Source organism: Neoarius graeffei, chromosome 2 (genome assembly GCF_027579695.1).
Source record: "Neoarius graeffei isolate fNeoGra1 chromosome 2, fNeoGra1.pri, whole genome shotgun sequence".
Taxonomy (NCBI): Eukaryota; Metazoa; Chordata; class Actinopteri; order Siluriformes; family Ariidae; genus Neoarius; species Neoarius graeffei.
Genome location: NC_083570.1, coordinates 35,643,710 through 35,662,025, shown reverse-complemented (window position 1 = coordinate 35,662,025; position 18,316 = coordinate 35,643,710). Strand labels below are relative to the sequence as shown.

Sequence of the window (18,316 nt, the reverse complement as noted above, 5' to 3'; positions counted from 1 at the left end):
AACAGAGAAAATAGTGGAAAAATAAAAGTATTTGAGTATTTCAGTGCAGACAGCAGCACTCATGATGTGCAAGCTACACAACAAACAAACTAGCTTACAAAAAAAAAGGCAGAATAATTTCAAATTAAAGCATCTATCATGCACACACACACTTGATCAGAAATGGGAGATCAGAAGAAAAAGAAAGCCACAATAACAGTGTTTACTGTCCCAGGCTGAACAAGATCAACTGTGAGCTACTGCTCACTTACGTATCCCCCCGCTCTCGCTTATGTCAGAATGCAAGCAATCGAAAGAATAGGACACTTATTATGAATGTTGACTTCAACAGATAATTAACCCTGAAACAAGTGAGTAAAGAGCAGTGTCTCTCCCCAGGTATTTCAAATAGCATCCTGGTAAACTGGCACTTTGAAATAGCATTTAGCTTCTTGATATAGCGTCAAAATCCACCCTATACGTTTCATAAATACATTCAGTTGGTAAACAGGAAGTCGATGGGCGACAGACCTGAAAACGGTACACACGGTATAGAACCCCAAGCTGAAGCTCGGTACCAAATATCAAGCACTTGTGATTTGTAGTTGCTGAGAAACGTGTTACGAAAATTTTGTAAATCCACACTATATGCTTCATGAATACATTACGCCAGTAAACAGGAAGTTGATGTGCGACAGACCTGAAAACAGTCTACAGGGTATAGAACCCCAAGCTGAAGCTCGATACCAAGCTTCAGCTGGTTGCTGAGAAAAAGGGCGTTTCGGACAGATGGAAATATGGAGATACAGACGAACGAACAGAGGTAAACCAGTATCACCCCCAGAGCAGCGGTAGAAAAAAAAAGGGTCACAAAATGCACAGCACAAAAATATAAAACACCACAAAGAGGGCAGCTACGAGGGAACTTCAAAAGGTTCTCAGCCTCACCCAGTAAACATCACAGAAGAAAGATTGTTCTTGCATTTTTTTTTAACATAGTCTCCTTTAACTTCAATGCACTTGGTCCACCGATGTTCATGTTTCACTATCCCTTTCGTGGAAGGTGGTCACATCTTGAGCCTCCAGATCCTCCTCAACACCATTGATGACTTCATCACCACTCTGAAAATTGCGACTACGCGAGTGGGATTTCAGTTTGGGAAACAGATAGAAGTCAGGCGGTACTAGTTCGGGTGAGTGAGCTGTATGGGGCAACAGTTCAAGCCACATCTGGTTGCTTCTCCCCCTGCCCCCTGTGCTGTGTGGATGGGCGCATCGTCCTGGAGCAACAGCACGCCAGCTTGAAGCGTTCCTCTCCTTTTTTCTGTGATTGCTTAGATGTCTGATAAAAAAGAAAAAACTAACAATTTTTTCATTTGAGTTTTTGTGGACAGTGATATCAGGCTTTATAGTATACAGTTACGCCCCAAAATAAGAGTTATGCCCCTTGTTTCAGGGTGAGCCCGAGAACTTTTTGAAGTACCCTCGTAACATTCTGTGAATCTTCTGCTGTGTGTTAAATGTGTTTTCTTTATTTTTCATCAATATTATTTCAGATGAGTCAGGAAGGTTAATTATACTTTATTAGGCCACAATGAAGATGTTTCTTCCTCCTCTCTTCTCGCCATGATATGAACAGTTTTGACTCTTAGGAAATTCCGACATTCTTTCTTATTAAAGAATTATGATACAGAGAATTACAGTTGTGGTCAGAAGTTTACATACAGTGACACGAATGTCATCTTGGATATGAATGTCATGGCAATATTTGGACTTTCAGTAATTTCTTTGAAGTTGGGACAGGGGAAAGAAAAGACTGAAAAAATGGTGTAATGCAAAAAAAAAAAAAGCTAATTTGGGTAACTGTCAGCAGGTCAGTAACTTAACTGGGTATAAAAAGAGCATCCCAGAGAATACATCACTGGTCAAAAATATACATACAGCACACCTAATATTTTGGTAAAATGTCTCTTCGCAATATTCACCTTGACCAAACATTTTTGTTTCCCATGAACAAGCTTCTGGCAGAATTCTGGTTGGATATTTCACAACTCTTCAGGGCAGAATTCAATTAATATATATATATATATATATATAAATATATATATATATATATACACACACACATTTTTTTTCTTGGCATGGACTCGATTTATAAGCACGGTCCATATACCGTATTTTCAATAGGGTTGAAGTCAGGACTTGTTTTAAGCTTAATGTTAGCCTGCTTTATCCTCAACCAGCTCTGATGCGTGTTCAGGTTAATTGTCCTGTTGTAAGTCCCAAGTTGTGTTCAAGTTACTGATGGTTTATGTTGAAGAATTCTGAGGTAGTCCTCCTTCTTCATTATTCCATCCACTTTGTGCAATGAATCAGTTCCACTGGCAGCAAAACAGCCCCAGAGCATAATGATCCTACCACCACCACCAGCTGGTACAGTGTTCCTCTGTACATGGTGGTCACTGTGGTCAAACAACTCAGTCTTTGTCTCATCTGACCATACAGCTATCCTCCAGAAGGCTTTTTCTTTGTCCATGTGGTCAGCTTCAAACTTTAAGCTTGAAGGTGTCAATTTTGGAGCAGGGGATTATTTCTTGGATAGCAGCCTCTTACTCCATGGTGATCTGAACTGTAGACAATGATCCATCAGCTTCCAGTTCATGGCAGGGCTGTGCCATGGTGGCTCCCAGGTTGTTCCTGACCATCCAAACCAATTTTCTTTCAGCTGAGGGTGACAGTTTGGGTTTTCTTGAAGCAAAGTGGCTTGGCAAAGTGACTACACCTCACAATAACTTGGATACAATTGTTTGAACTGATCTTGGAATTTGCAGTTGTTTAGAAATGGCTCCAAGAGACTTTCCAAAGTTGTGTATATCTGCTATCCTCTTTCTCAGATCTGCACTGAGCTCCTTGGACTTTCCCATTTTACTGTGTTGGTCAATCCAATGAGTGCTGTAAACAAGCCCTTTTTATGAAGGCACAGAGAAGCTACCAGCTGTAGTCAGTCATGATCACTAACAGGAAGTTAAGAGACCTCGGCCTTGGCAAGATAAGACACATTTTGGAAGTTTCGGCACCTCTGAATTAATAATCTAATTGAGTGTATGTAAATTTTTGACCATATATATATATATATATATATATATATATATATATATATATTTTTTTTTTTTTTTTTTTTTTTTTTTTTTTTTTAATTTTGATCCTGTGTTGATTTCATAAAACCCATAGAAAATTAAAACTTGTGCACCAAATTTGAGTGTTTTTTTTTATTAAAGATGTATGCTGTACATTCTGCCACAGAAAAAGAACAGTTCAAAGAAATTACTGAAAGCCCAAATATTGCCATGACCTTCATATCCAAGATGACTTTCATGTCACTGTGTAAACTTCTGACCACAAATGTATGTTATACACAATTTGTCAAAAAAAACAAATCTATATGTGCCTTCTGGCATTTTACCTCTGACTGTGGAAACTAGACGACATGCTAATCCCAAAGAAGAAAAACGAATTTGTCCAGCGTGCTGTCTAAATGAAACAGAAAATGAGCTCCATTTTGTTTTTTAATTTTTCTTTTAAATCATCAACTGCATGATGCTCGGTTTTGTAAGATTAAAAACTGATATTCAGCTTGTAAATATGGTTGAAGCACAAAGACCGAGTTGGCTGTTCACATATGAAACAAAAAAATTAGCCAGGTATCTGGAGAAAGCCTGGGAGAAGAGGGGAAAAAAAGCTCTTTCTCGAGCCAATCTGTAGATATGCAATAGTTCTTTATGTAAATACTGTATTTAGAATTTGTGCTTTCTGTATGTGTGGGTTGTTTCTTTTTTTATTTTGGTTATCATCATCATCATCATTTCACTACGTGTGTGCTATACCGGAAGATGATGTACATTCTGCAAAATGTGGGTGTCTTTTAATTACAAGTGGGATGGGCCAAATGTTTGGCATGACAAAGAAATAAAAAAAAAATCATTTTTCTTATCCGTTTCCACCAATATTGTTTATATCTCTAACAGCATTGCTAGAAAATCAATAGAGTCAACAGGACATCTGGAGGTAATAGCAACCATAAGCTAGCTATCTTGATCTATCTTAATTGCAGTCAGAGGTGAACTGCTGAATGTGGTGTTCGTTTATCTTTCTCCATGACCCGGATGATGACCATCAATACTACATTTGAGGTATCTTACCAAAGCAAATCTTGTGCAACACTGATCTTCCCTGATCACCATTTACTGTTTTAAAGCATCGCAATAAACGAATGAATCCTCCAGAACCCTTTCCAGTGTCAGGCTCAAATCCGAATGTCCAGAATGATAAATTGGCCTTTTAGTGTGACAAAATCAAAGCCCAGCTATGTGGGGTCTGGGACACCCGATGACACCCTGATGAAAAGTCAAGCATGTTGGAATGTTTTGTTTTTGCTCTACTTTGACAACTCCTTCGACATGTTCCTTGATAGCCAGGATTGACCATTTCTTGGCCCTCCTCCCTGACCCTACGCAAGCACGTGAATGATGATTGGTTGAGGTCAAACCTGTAGCGTTGCTGATCTATCTCCTGACCAAGACACGGCAGGAATTTATAGCACTATGATTGCACAATATGGTGACCATCATGAAAGACAAAAATATCGGACAGTCTGATCATGGCATAAAACAAACAAACACTTCCACCATTTCAAGCTGAAGAAGAGTACAGAGGGTCTAAAAACTAACAGCTGTGTAGTCGGGGCCTGTTTGCCCTGGCAGTTGTGAAAACTCAGCAGGAGAGGAGCTTTTTATGTGATTCTACATATTTAAATGCTTTCTGATTATCATCAACATTAAAATTATAGGAATTATAAAATTATGATGATTAATTGTCGTATTGGACACTTCATTGTAGGCCGATTTAAATCTTTTAAGGTCAAAATCTTTGTCCCTTGTTCTCTTTCAGCCAAAAACAGAAAGACTAGTTTTTGACCATTTTCGAATTTTTCAGTGACATCCCAAATAAATATAGTTAATATATTTTGGCATATTTATATTTAATACATCCATATATTTGGATGTTAACTTTGGTTGAATGTACGTTCTCCACTTACCTTAAAGAGAAAGCAAGAGCATCTGAATACTCTTCATGAGACTGAGGGGAAAGGGGTGGGGCTTCCAGGAAGTAAGTGTCTGAATACCAGAGTTTTCAAAACTGCGCAGATAATTCCAGATTCATACGTCAAATTTATTGAGGACACAAAGACTGCTCTTTTGGCCTATTTTCCATGAGAACTCATACTAGTATACTCCCGAGATTCTTGTGTAATGATTGGTAGGTGTGGTAATATAAACTAATAAAAAATAAACGTTACTGGATATCGTATGAACGATATTGTTCGATCACAGAGGCCTACATCAAACCAGACCAAACAAGAAGACATGGTCATCACTATCCCCCACCACGAGCATTTTATGAAGACCTCTTAACACTTGCGTCCTTATAAGCCCATTCCTTTAATATTGACTTATGATGTCGTAAGTGCTACGACACCTTCATAAAACGCTATCCAGTAGTATGAGCATGCGAAGTTTTATTGATATAGCTTCTGTAGCTTCTGAGAAAACTTGTCCAGATTAAGTCCACTTCTAGAAAGTCCAATAACATAAATCAAGGGCCATAATTCTGAAAATTATAATTTCTCGTAAATGATTTCCGAACTCAACTTAGATCATGAATAGTAATATGAGCACGCAAAGTTTCATTGATGCAGCTCATGTAGTTTCTGAGAAAACTTGTCCAGAATAAGTCCACTTGTACAAAGTCCAATAACAAAAACAAGTGTTGCCAGATAAAAACAAACCTCACCTGGCAGCACTCATTTTATACCTATATGTAGATAATGGTAATATTTCTTAATCATTAGCGGTCAGGTTATAGTCCTATGAAAATGGCATTTCAGTCTCATTCAAGGTCAAAGGTCATGGTGCCAAATGAAAGCCCATATGGCACTTCCTATAAGTTGATAATGGTAAATATCTGTCTACCATCAACCGTTTTCAAGTTACAGCCCTCTGAAAATCCACGACGGTGCCAAATTAAAGGCCATATGGGAGTTCCTATATGCTCATCAGAGTAAACATTTGTCTATCGGCAACCGTTTTTGAGTTATAACGAAAAATGTTATTTTAAGTGAAAGGTTGACCTTTCCAGTGACCTTGACCTTCACCTTGACCTGATTACCCCCAAAATTTAATCAGGTAATCTATGGACCATTGCCCAACTACCCTGAAAATTTGAAGTCAATCGGTGCAAGTGTCCAGACGCTAGATTGTTAACAGACAGACACACACACAAACAAACAAACCGCACTGATTACAATACCTCGCCCTGTTTACTCCGTCGCAGGCGAGGTAATAAGGACTGCAAGACAACAATGCATGTTTCATGAAATGTCTAACGTGTGTAATGTGTGTGTAATACCTGGTGGCAGGTGGCAGGCTGCAGGCAGGTGTAGACATTCTGCTGCATGTCCAGTAGATCCTGCAGTAGATCTCTCCACACACTCTCACTCACTGGTGGATTTCTAAAGACGACAAAAGAGCATAACTAGTTAATACCGAGTTAGAGGAACACAGTAATAAGTTTATACAATTTTATACACAAGTAATAAAACACTTTGGGGTGTTCTATGATATGAAAATGATCAGTGATACAAGGCTATCAAAGCTAAGTTACCGTGTCCATTGTGAAGTTGATAACTTTTACAATAACAGCACATCATGAAGTGCTTTTTTTTTTTTATTCCTCTTATACCCCAGCAATTTGCCAAATAGTTGCATTTACTCCTTATTAAACGGGACACATAGAATTTTGCAATAATTCATAATACGTGTACAGTACTGTTCAAAAGTCTTCGGCATGCTATTTTTTAGTACAAACTTTGTTCAAGTTTTATTTTGTGACTTCTACATTATCAAGCGTCAGATTTCCAAACATTAGTTTTCCAGCACAAAATAAAATGTCACAGGAGAATCTTTGTATGTCAATAAATAAAGCAGAATGAGACACAAGAGACCACTTTTCAAACCAATAAATAAATAATATTGCTGCAAAATTATCAAGCGAGTGTGACAAAGTGTCCAGAAGAACTGTGGCTGGTTCTGCAAGATGTTCAGTAAAACCTACAGCTCATTTCCTTATAAAACTGCACTCATTGTACCGGAGACTAATATATATATATATATTTTTTCCAACCAAAGTGTTGTGACACCAAATACTGACTTTGTTTCATTTATTACTGATTACGTACATTACATTACAGGCATTTAGCAGACACACAACAATTGCAAAAGTCAGGTACAAGAAGAGCTGAACTTCTAGACGAGAAAGTACTCATGCCAAATGTACAACTGACAGAATAACACCTAGTGTAATATTCTGTTGAAGTATCAATGGCAGTAAACAATGTTTACTCCTCTGGATAGTATTCTTTTTTTTTTTTTAAGTAGAAACATTTTAATAATTTCATTATTTTTGAAGGCATCTTTGCTTTACAGCATTTCTGGGCCTAAGATTTTGCACAGTACTGTATAAATATAAATGAACACCTACTATCAGCTTATAGCTGCATCTAATGTTGTCCCAAGTTCCTGTTATCACTTACTTTACAGGAGCTATAAACATTCTTTCACTTTCTCTGCTAATTAAGAAGACAGAGAAAAGCAGCTAGTCACGTTACAGAGAAACAGAAAACACAGTCGTATTTCCTGTAACACTGCAGAACACGTGTACTTCCAAGTTCCCTCTGACTGACACTGGAGACTCCTTCTAAAAACCGCCAGACAGATTCACTTTATGCATGCGTGTATTTAAGAAGTGAGATAAGTGTGTTCCACAAACATCATGGATGACTATTAAACTACACAACATTTGCATAGTTGTGTAATATGTAATGTTGATATGATGTGCATTATTTACGTTGTGCGTGTAAGGAAAGAGAAGAAATGATATAGTGCAGGTCTTACTTGCGCCCGGTATGGCGGGTGAGCTTGACCATCAGTTGGTGAGCCTCCTCCTCACTACTCTGACTGTTTCTAATGAATGAAATTGGCTTCTGTAGGCCGTGCTTCTCCAGTACCTCAGCAACACTGCAATACACACATACGCACACAGATAAACTGCATCTGCCATTCATTCCTCCATATATGAATACCACACACCCAATAAGACAATCAATCAGACTGTCCATTCATAAACACATCAATCCATCCATCATTCATATCGCTATTCATTTATCTAATCATGAACGATGAAAAAAAAACATTTAATTTTGCCTTTTTTCAGTCCAATCATTCCATACAGCCACTGGCCCAATGTAGGTATCATACCGCCATCTTGTGTCAGAACTACAATTCCCAGTCCACTTCCGTGTGACCTACGTCACGCGTGGGCGGGATCATCTACGTCATCATACAAGGAAACATAAAACAATGGGACAACGCTTCCATCTTTGCTCTCTCACGTCTGGCTTCCGATGGATCTGGATGTATAAAGAGGCGCGCTCTCCACCCCAAAAAGACGTCTTCTTTCTTGCAAGATCCATCACTCAGCGCGATTTTCCTTCTTACCCTTGGCAAAGGTAAACTCTAGAGTCGCGCGATCTTTAAACTCAACCTGAGTTACAACCGGTTTACTTGCATTAGAAGTGACGTCACGACTGCAGCCCAGGCAGTTAAAAGTTAAGAAGCGATTGAATCCTTTTTAACTCAAAGCGCTGTGCATCTTATTCTGATCAGAGACTTTTCCTCACGAACGCTGAGATTCGGACCAAGAACCCTCTGTTTTCCACGGGAACCACCCAAGTGCTCCGCTGGACCCGAAAGTTTTCTGCGCCTTCATCACGAGCAGCTCACGTGCTCCCACGGCGAGGCCTGAAGCTACACCGGCGAATAGTTCTTCATATCTTGCTAAAGGCAGGATTAAGTAAGATTTTGGCATTTGGGCATAATTAGGATAGTCTTAGGAATTTGCTTTTATTTGAAATAGTGTGAATTTAAACCCAGGTTTATTGTTACACTGTTGAACACGCAGCGTGTTGATTTATTTTGGTTCTATGTTCTCTCAATTGTTTAATAGATAGGCTGCGCATGCTTCTCTCTTTTATTCTTTACTACTAACATATAGTTCTCATTATTATACATCTTGATGTCATTAAGATTTCAGTGGATTCAGTATGGTTATGAGCTAGTGGGTTAGCTACAGCTTCGCTTTTGTCTGCTTAGCAACACAAAGCTAATCAAGGCCTACCATGTGCTCAGCAAGCCATCAGGCCTAACAAACACACTTTAGCTAGGCTATAGGGCCTTTCACAAACACATACTAGCAACACAAGGCTAATCTAGGCCTCCACCACGTGTAGTTAGCTACACGAGGCTAAACACAGAGCTAATCCTTTGTTCTGTTTAGATAACATTCTTTTGTTTAGCTACCAACAAGCTAGGCCTCCACCACGTGTAGTTAGCTACACGAGGCTAAACACATGGTCAAGTCCTTCACACTCCCTCTCTCTCTCTCTCTCTCTCTCACACACACACACACACTTCACTGCTTGTATATATTGATTTATCTTTTTATCTTTGTATAATAAATTCATTTATTAAACAAACTGTGTTTATTTGTGTGAACAACATCTGAAGTCCCCAATTTTCTCAAAGAATTCAAAAAGGGTGCAAATGTTATATAATATGGTAAGTGATCTTAATAATTTGGAAATGTACCATAATTTAGCTGTTTGGTAATTTATTATTAAGCACCAGGATTAATGGTATGATTCCCTAAATGATTCACTAAATGATTCATTGAACGATTCACTTCAAATGAGAGTGATTCTATGGTATGATTCAATTCAAACGAGTCAAATTAAATGATTCAATGGGATTGATTCATTTTAATTATTGACCTTCAAAATTTAATGAGACTGATTTAACGAGATTGATCACTTAATATCAATAATTAACTGATTGCACCCACACCCAATCTTTCCATTTATCTATCAATCTACCCAGTCAGTGCACCAATCAATTCTCTGGTCAATCTTCCAGTCAATCCACCAAGTCAGTGCTCCAAGTCAGTTCTCCAGTCAATCAACCCAGTAAATCTTCCATTCAATCCTCCAGTAAATCCTCCATTCAATTCACCCAGTAAATCCCCTAATCAATCATACCAGTCAACCCACCAATCCACCCAGTCAATCCACCCAGTCAACACACCAATCCACCCAGCCCACCCAGTTAACCCCCCAATCCACCCAGTCAATCCATCAGCCAGCCCACCCAGTCAGTCTTCCATTCAATCCACACAGTCAATTCACCCAGTTAACCCACTCAGTCAACCAAGTCAATCCACCCAGTCAACCCTCCAATCCACCCAGTCAACCCCCAATCCATCCAGTCAATCCACCAGCCAGCCCACCCAGTCAGTCTTCCATTCAATCCACCCAGTCACCCACTCAGTCAACCCCCCAATCCATCCAGTCAATCCATCTAATCAGTCCTCCATTCAATACACCCAGTCAATTCACCCAATCAATCCAAGCAGTCAATCCACCAATTCTCCATTCAATCCAAGCAGTCAATCCACCAGCCAGCCCTCCACCCAGTCAGTCCTCCAGGCAATCCTCCATTCAATTCTCCAGTCAATCCAAGCAGTCAGCCCTCCAGGCAATACACCATTCAATCCTCCAGTCAGTCAGTCCACCCAATCAATCAAGCAATCTCTCCATCCCTTTAATAAACAGTCCTCTTATCCAACCAATAGATTCAATCCAACAATTTCTTTAATTCATAAATCTATTATCCACATTATAAAACCATGGACTATCAGTCTAAACTATTAGTCTAATCCATTTATATAGCTACTCATGAGCTACTTATTCAACCCCTCATCTGTTAACTAAGCTTTCAATTAAATTCATCGGTTCAACCATCCAATCTGCCAATTCATTTAACAATTAATTAGTTCATAAACATATCGATCAAATGAATCAATCCAATCCATCAAATTAACCCATTTGGCTGAGAATCAATTCATCAATCCCTTTATCCATCCATTTTCTCACAACCCCTTCATTAGTCTTTCTATCCATCATTAAATGACTGGATACTCTACATACATCCAATGAGAAAAGCTTAACTGCGTAATTTGGGAAACTGTGATGCACAAAATGAGTCGACATAAATCAGAGTCTCATCAGTCAGCTGAACAAATGCAGCACTTGGCTGAGACGTGTACTGTAAATGGGGATCTTTCTTAGTGGACAGATGTTTTCTGCTTACACACTAGAGGTCTGCGCGGGTCGGATTTTTCAGTCCCGCTCCCGCCCGCGCCCGCATTGTGCAGTCCCGCTCCCGCTCGTGCCCGCAAAGAATTATGATTTTCAGTCCCGCTCCCGCCTGCGCCCACAAAAAAATTATGATTTTCAGTCCCGCTCCCGCCTGCCATATTTTGTCCCGCTCCCGCCCGCAAATCCCGCATGATGCAGACGTTCGCGTTATTTCTCAGGAAAGTTCTTGACTTGACACAGCGTGATGGTGCCCCGCCCCCTACTTTGAGTGGATTTGAGCATAAATATCTACAGCTCACGTTCACGTTTGTTATTATTTACCTTTTCTGAATTCAGCATGTAGTGTCTCTAATAATAATAATAATAATAATAATAATAATAATTAGTGCTGTCAAGAGATTAAAATATTTAATCGCGAATCGCACATTTTTAATCACATGAGAAACCATTGTAATTCTCTGATCAGCATAAAAAAGTGAACGGGCTTGCTTTGTACCAATGGTGGTTTTTTTTTTTTTTATTGCAAAGGAGAGCTAGTAAGAGAAGTGAATTGATTTACTGCTTGAGTTAGTCTACAACTCTAATCAGAGAGACAGGTTACACAGTGACGGTAGGCTTGACTCAATGCTATCCCAGAAATCCTTCCTGTAATATGCAAATTTGGCCGCCTCTGATTGGACAGCCAAATTTGCATATTACAGGAAGGATTTCTGGGATAGCATTGAGTCAAGCCTACCGTCACTGTGTAACCTGTCTCTCTGATTAGAGTTGTAGACTAACGCAAACAGTAAATCATTTCACTCATGGTTCTCTTGCTAGCTGGGTGTGAACTGCAAGTCATTAGAGTGATCAAAGGATTTCCTGTTAGGGTGATCAATGGCAAATTTAAGATGCCATTCCTAATCAATCTGGCAATCTGACTCTCTCTGCAAATTTAGGCATCTTAAAATGTTTTTATTAATGCCAAATAAAATATCCAGCACAAATTATATATGATAGACATAAATTAATAATTTATACAATTTATTTCAAACACATTTTTAGTTAGCGGGACTGCAGCTTATCACCGCTCCCGCCCGCGCCGCATATGTGCACTCCCGCTCCCGCCCGCGCGCGCATATGTGCACTTCCGGTCCCGCCCGCAATGAGCTTTCAAAATTTGTCCCGCGCCGCACTGCTTTGCAGTGGGTCCCGTGAGTCCCGCGGGAGTCCCGCGGGACTCCCGCGGGAGTGCAGGGCTCTATTACACACACATTAGCACAGGAACTTGTCCTGCTCATCTTCATCGACACAGACTGGGTTCTGCCTTTTACATCATGAAAAGGCTGACTGTTTCGTGGTGTTGTAAAAGCTGTGATGGGGTGTGATTTGATTTACAGGGATACAATCTACCCAGTAGTTCTCATCTCATCTTATTATCTCTAGCCGCTTTATCCTGTTCTACAGGGTCGCAGCCAAGCTGGAGCCTATCCCAGCTGACTACGGGCGAAAGGCGGGGTACACCCTGGACAAGTCGCCAGGTCATCACAGGGCTGACACATAGACACAGACAACCATTCACACTCACATTCACACCTACGGTCAATTTAGAGTCACCAGTTAACCTAACCTGCATGTTTTGGACTGTGGGGGAAACTGGAGCACCCGGAGGAAACCCACGCGGACACAGGGAGAACATGCAAACTCTGCACAGAAAGGCCCTCGCCGGCCACGGGGCTCGAACCCGGACATTCTTGCTGTGAGGCGACAGTGCTAACCACTACACCACCGTGCCGCCCTACCCAATAGTTATGATACAAAATGAATCAGAGGTGGAAAAAGAAGAGAGAAGGGAATCTGTATTAATGTAAGGAATAAAAGAATATAAGGGATAGAATATGCAGTTGATAGGCAGAAAAATACTGAGCAAAAAGGACAATGAGCAATCAAGAGAGACAGAGCAAGAAAAGAAGAGAAAAGGCATCTTTCCCCCTTTTTTGGCAACACTTTGAGAACCCCAGATTTATAAATTATTAAAAGCCCAGCATAAAAGATCACCCTATTGTATAAAATATTGCAAGCACCCGAATGTAACTGTATGTTTTTAGGGGCCAAGCATCGAAGGTGAATAGGTACCCTATTGTTGTTGTTATAACACTTGAGATATACATGGGACTCTATGAAGCCTATACAATGCTTTGTACACTTTTTATGGAATTTAACACAATAATTAACAGTTATTCGACTAAATCGAGTCGCACATGAGCTGATAGCCAACGAGGCGTATAGCACCGAGTTGGCTATAAGCCATGTACAACGAGATTGAGTGGAATAACTGTTTTATTCTATCCACATTCACTGGATTTTGAGAAAGAGAGCATCTGCATTTTTTGCAAATTCGATCAATAAAAAGTTCACATAAAGCATCCGACAAAATCATTTCCACTTAGAATGTAAACAAACCGGTGATATGACAGTAGCAATTTGTGAAAAATGCTACAATAATAATCCTTGAAAAATAAAGAGGGATACATTCTTACCATCAAATACTTTTACTCCATATTTTGTTGCTTTTTTTGTGTATTTTGGGGGGTTTTGTTTTCGAGTCGAGTTTTTATTTCTCCCTCGGTTGGTTCAGCAATACACGCCGCCATTTTGTTTTTCTCTACTCACAGTATATAAGCTGATATCCTAGTAGTAAAATAGCCAATCAGAGCGTGCGATTGCTCATATCCAGTGAATGTGGATAGAATAGTAAAGCTTATGATACGTACAGGCTACTTTTTCCAAGGGGAAAAAAAAATGTATTCTATTCCCTTCTAGTGGGTTTATTGATGGCATGCAATATTGTTATCATATCGCTTATCCTCCATGCACTATGCTACTCTCCCCAATGGAGTATGAGCGTGCAATATTGTTACAATATTGCACACTGTCAAGACAACACAATGTCACACATTGGAGCTCATGCGAATATACAATGGCAAAATTTTTCTGCTGCGAATACACAATCATTTCTTTGCTGGCTGGGAAAGACAGAAGACGAGGCTTATCCAGTGCTAGACTTAAGCACTAAATAAATAAACTGAAAACTGAAACTAAAGACGTGCTGAACACCTGAAAGTCTACTAAAACTTCATTATATATTCTGCACGTATATTTACAAGAGAAAAACAAACAAATGGACATTGAAAAACTGGAAAAGAGACACATCGGAGATATAAAATTTCTGCACTAGCGAGCGACTGTGACAATTTGTACATAAAAATGGCCATGAGGTTTACTTCGTTAAAAACAACAACAACAATAATAATAATAATAATATTATTTTGCTTGACTGCGCTAGAATTGGCCTGCGCCAACACTACACTGGCTGAAAGGTAACTGCACTGCTGCACGAACAGCACCAATTCGCAGGTAAGCTAGCGTTGGTCTTCGAGAATGCTGATATGAAGTGTGTATGTATAATAATAATAATCGAAAAACTGAAAAAAAGAGACACATCGGAGACGTAAAACTTCTGCACTAAACTTAGCATGGTCGCCTCACAGCAAGAAGGTTTTGGGTTCTAACCCAGCGGCCGGCGAAGGCCTTTCTGTGGGGAGTTTGCATGTTCTCCCTGTGTCTGCGTGGGTTTCCTCCAGGTGCTCCGGTTTCCCCCACAATCCAAAGACATGCAGGTTAGGTTAATATGGGACGGCCTTGGGCTGAGGTGCCCTTGAGCGAGGCACCTAACTCCCAACTGCTCCCCGGGCGCTGTTAGCATGGCTGCCCACTGCTCTGGGTATGTGTGTGGACTCATTGCTCACGTGTGTGCGCGCATGTGTGTGTTCACTGCTTTAGATGGGTTCAATGCAGAGAGAAATTTCACAAGTGTGTGATGAATAAAGTTGTGCTTTCTTTTTCTTTCTAAGTGACTGTGACAGTTTGTACACAAACATGGCTGCAAGATTCGCTTCGTTAAAAGCAGATGATTGTGAGAGAATTTTGGCTGCCAGGTCGCTCTGTTGTGTGTAGCTGTTGATGTTGATTTTAAAAGTAACTAAGTAAGTTACACGGGGGTAAAAATAAAAATAATCAATAAATAAATAATAATAATAATAATAATAATAATAATAATAATATTTGGCTCGACTTCGCTGGCACTGGCCTTCGTTAACACTACACCAGCTTGGAGGTAACTGGGCTGCCGCGATAACAGCGCCGAGCTGCAGGTAAGCTAGCACTGGCCTTCAAGAATGCTGATATGAAGAGTGTGTGTACAGTGGTGCTTGAAAGTTTATGAACCCTTTAGAATTTTCTATATTTCTGCATAAATATGACCTAAAACATCATCAGATTTTCACACAAGTACTAAAAGTAGATAAAGAGAACCCAGTTAAACAAATGAGACAAAAATATTGCACTTGGTCATTTATTTATTAAGGAAAATGATCCAATATTACATATCTGTGAGTGGCAAAAGTATGTGAACCTCTAGAATTAGCAGTTAATTTGAAGGTGAAATTAGAGTCAAGTGTTTTCAATCAATGGGATGGCAATCAGGTGTGAGTGGGCACCCTGTTTTATTTAAAGAACAGGGATCTATCAAAGTCTGATCTTCACAACACGTTTGTGGAAGTGTATCATGGCACAAACAAAGGAGATTTCTGAGGACCTCAGAAAAAGTGTTGTTGATGCTCATCAGGCTGGAAAAGGTTACAAAACCATCTCTAAAGAGTTTGGACTCCACCAATCCACAGTCAGACAGACTGTGTACAAATGGAGGAAATTCAAGAGCATTGTTACCCTCCCCAGGAGTGGTCGACCAACAAAGATCGCTCCAAGAGCAAGGCGTGTAATTGTTGGTGAGGTCACAAAGGACCCCAGGGTAACTTCTAAGCAACTGAAGGCCTCTCTCACATTGGCTAATGTTAATGTTCATGAGTCTACCATCAGGAGAACACTGAACAACAATGGTGTGCATGGCAGGGTCGCAAGGAGAAAGCCACTGCTCTCCAAAAAGAACATTGCTGCTCATCTGCAGTTTGCTAAAGCTCACGTGGACAAGCCAGAAGGCTATTGGAAAAATGTTTTGTGGACGGATGAGACCAAAATAGAACATTTTGGTTTAAATGAGAAGCGGTATGTTTGGAGAAAGGAAAAACACTGTATTCCAGGTGGGTCATGCAGCAAGACAACGACCCTAAGCACACAAGTTGTTCTACCAAAGAATGATTAAAGAATAAAGTTAATGTTTTGGAATGGCCAAGTCAAAGTCCTGACCTTAATCCAATCGAAATGTTGTGGAAGGACCTGAAGCGAACAGTTCATGCGAGGAAACCCACCAACATCCCAGAGTTGAAGCTGTTCTGTACGGAGGAATGGGCTAAACTTCCTCCAAGCCAGTGTGCAGGACTGATCAACAGTTACCGGAAACATTTAGTTGCAGTTATTGCTGCACAAGGGGGTCACACCAGATACTGAAAGCAAAGGTTCACATACTTTTGCCACTCACAGATATGTAATATTGGATCATTTTCCTCAATAAATAAATGACCAAGTATAATATTTTTGTCTTGTTTGTTTAACTGGGTTCTCTTTATCTACTTTTAGGACTTGTGTGAAAATCTGATGTTGTTTTAGGTCATATTTATGCAGAAATATAGAAAATTCTTAGAGGTTCACAAACTTTCAAGCACCACTGTATGTATAATAATAATAATAATAATAATAATGGCTTTTTTCGTGGTATATCAGATTTATTCCATTCAGCTACTTGTCTTCAACTCGTTCAATATCATGCTAGCTGAATGGAATATATCTGATAGACCACTCAATGCCAGTCAATACTATTTAAATATTCTCAGCTAACTACGCAGCAATCTTGGTGTATGCCACTTAAGCGTTCCAGTACCAGCAACGGCTCAAATTTGGACACGTGTTTGCAATAACAACTCTACAAAACAACTTCATAGAAACAATTCTACTTCCCTCTGATTCTTTTGGTCATGCTGAGTTCAAACATATACCATGATGCTAATTTCCACCATACTGGGTATTTTTAAAAACAGGGTTTTTTCACTTTTTCCTTCGACAAATTTTGTCAGATCGCCACCAAATTTGGATTACAGCATCAAAAGACTAACCCAAACAAAGCTGGATTTTTGATATGCGGGACAGTTCGTCCACAATAAGCAAACATTTGACAGCGAAGTCGACTAACAGCAAGTGGGGGCATATCACGGCGATAGTATGATTTATTCAGACCAAACTTCCTCAGGACCAAAGGGACTTCAAGACCTTTTGTGTAAATTCACCTCTAGGAGTGTTAGAAATCCCAAATTAATAAAACCGCTCCTAACTTTTTAATCACTCAACATCAATCATTCTGGTGATTCCTTGGAAGGTGCCAAGAGTTCTTGATGTAACAAATTTGTAATGTGCCAAATTTTGAAGGCCACCATTTTACGTTTTATTGAAACTGCTTCTTCTCCTATAAATGCTGTCCAATCATCATAAAACTTGAATTGCCACATCATAAGCCTAACCTGAACAAATGCTATTTCTCAGATTTTGATCGGCATCCATATAGCATGCAAATTAATTTTGACAAAGTCACAAAAAAACAGGAAGCGAGGCCAATTCTCAGCAACTATTTTACAGATAGAGTACTGTGCAAAAGCCTTAGGCACGTGTAAAGAAAGCCTGTCGACCAAAAATGGCTTAAAAATAATGAAATGAAAATGTTTTTCAACATTAAAAAAAATACTATAAACAGTAAGCCATAATAAATTGAACAAATTCAATATTTGGTGTGAGACGACCCTTTGCTTAAAAAAAAAAAGTAGCCTCAGGTACAGTGAGTGCAATTTTATAAGGAAATGAGCTATAGGGTTTACTGAGCATCTTGCAGAACCAGCCACAGTTCTTCTGGACACTTTGTCACACTCGCTTCTTCATTTTGCACCAAAACCCAGTAGCCTTCATTATGTTTTCTTATTCAATCTGAAAAGTGCTCTTATATAATATGATGTTCAGATACATTTTTTT

At 39.5% G+C, this 18,316-nt stretch overlaps 1 protein-coding gene across 2 annotated transcripts in view; it reads right to left on the bottom strand.

The window, feature by feature from the left end:
• Nucleotides 1-18,316, bottom strand: part of nbas (NBAS subunit of NRZ tethering complex) — a 547,303-nt gene that overhangs the window by 354,692 nt on the left and 174,295 nt on the right. For both annotated transcript variants that reach the window (XM_060914124.1, XM_060914123.1), the window contains exons 28-29: nt 7,989-8,111; nt 6,445-6,547 (exon numbers count right to left, since the gene is read on the bottom strand). In XM_060914124.1, coding sequence (XP_060770107.1) covers nt 6,445-6,547; nt 7,989-8,111 — 226 coding nt within the window. The remainder of the gene's footprint in view (nt 1-6,444; nt 6,548-7,988; nt 8,112-18,316) is intronic.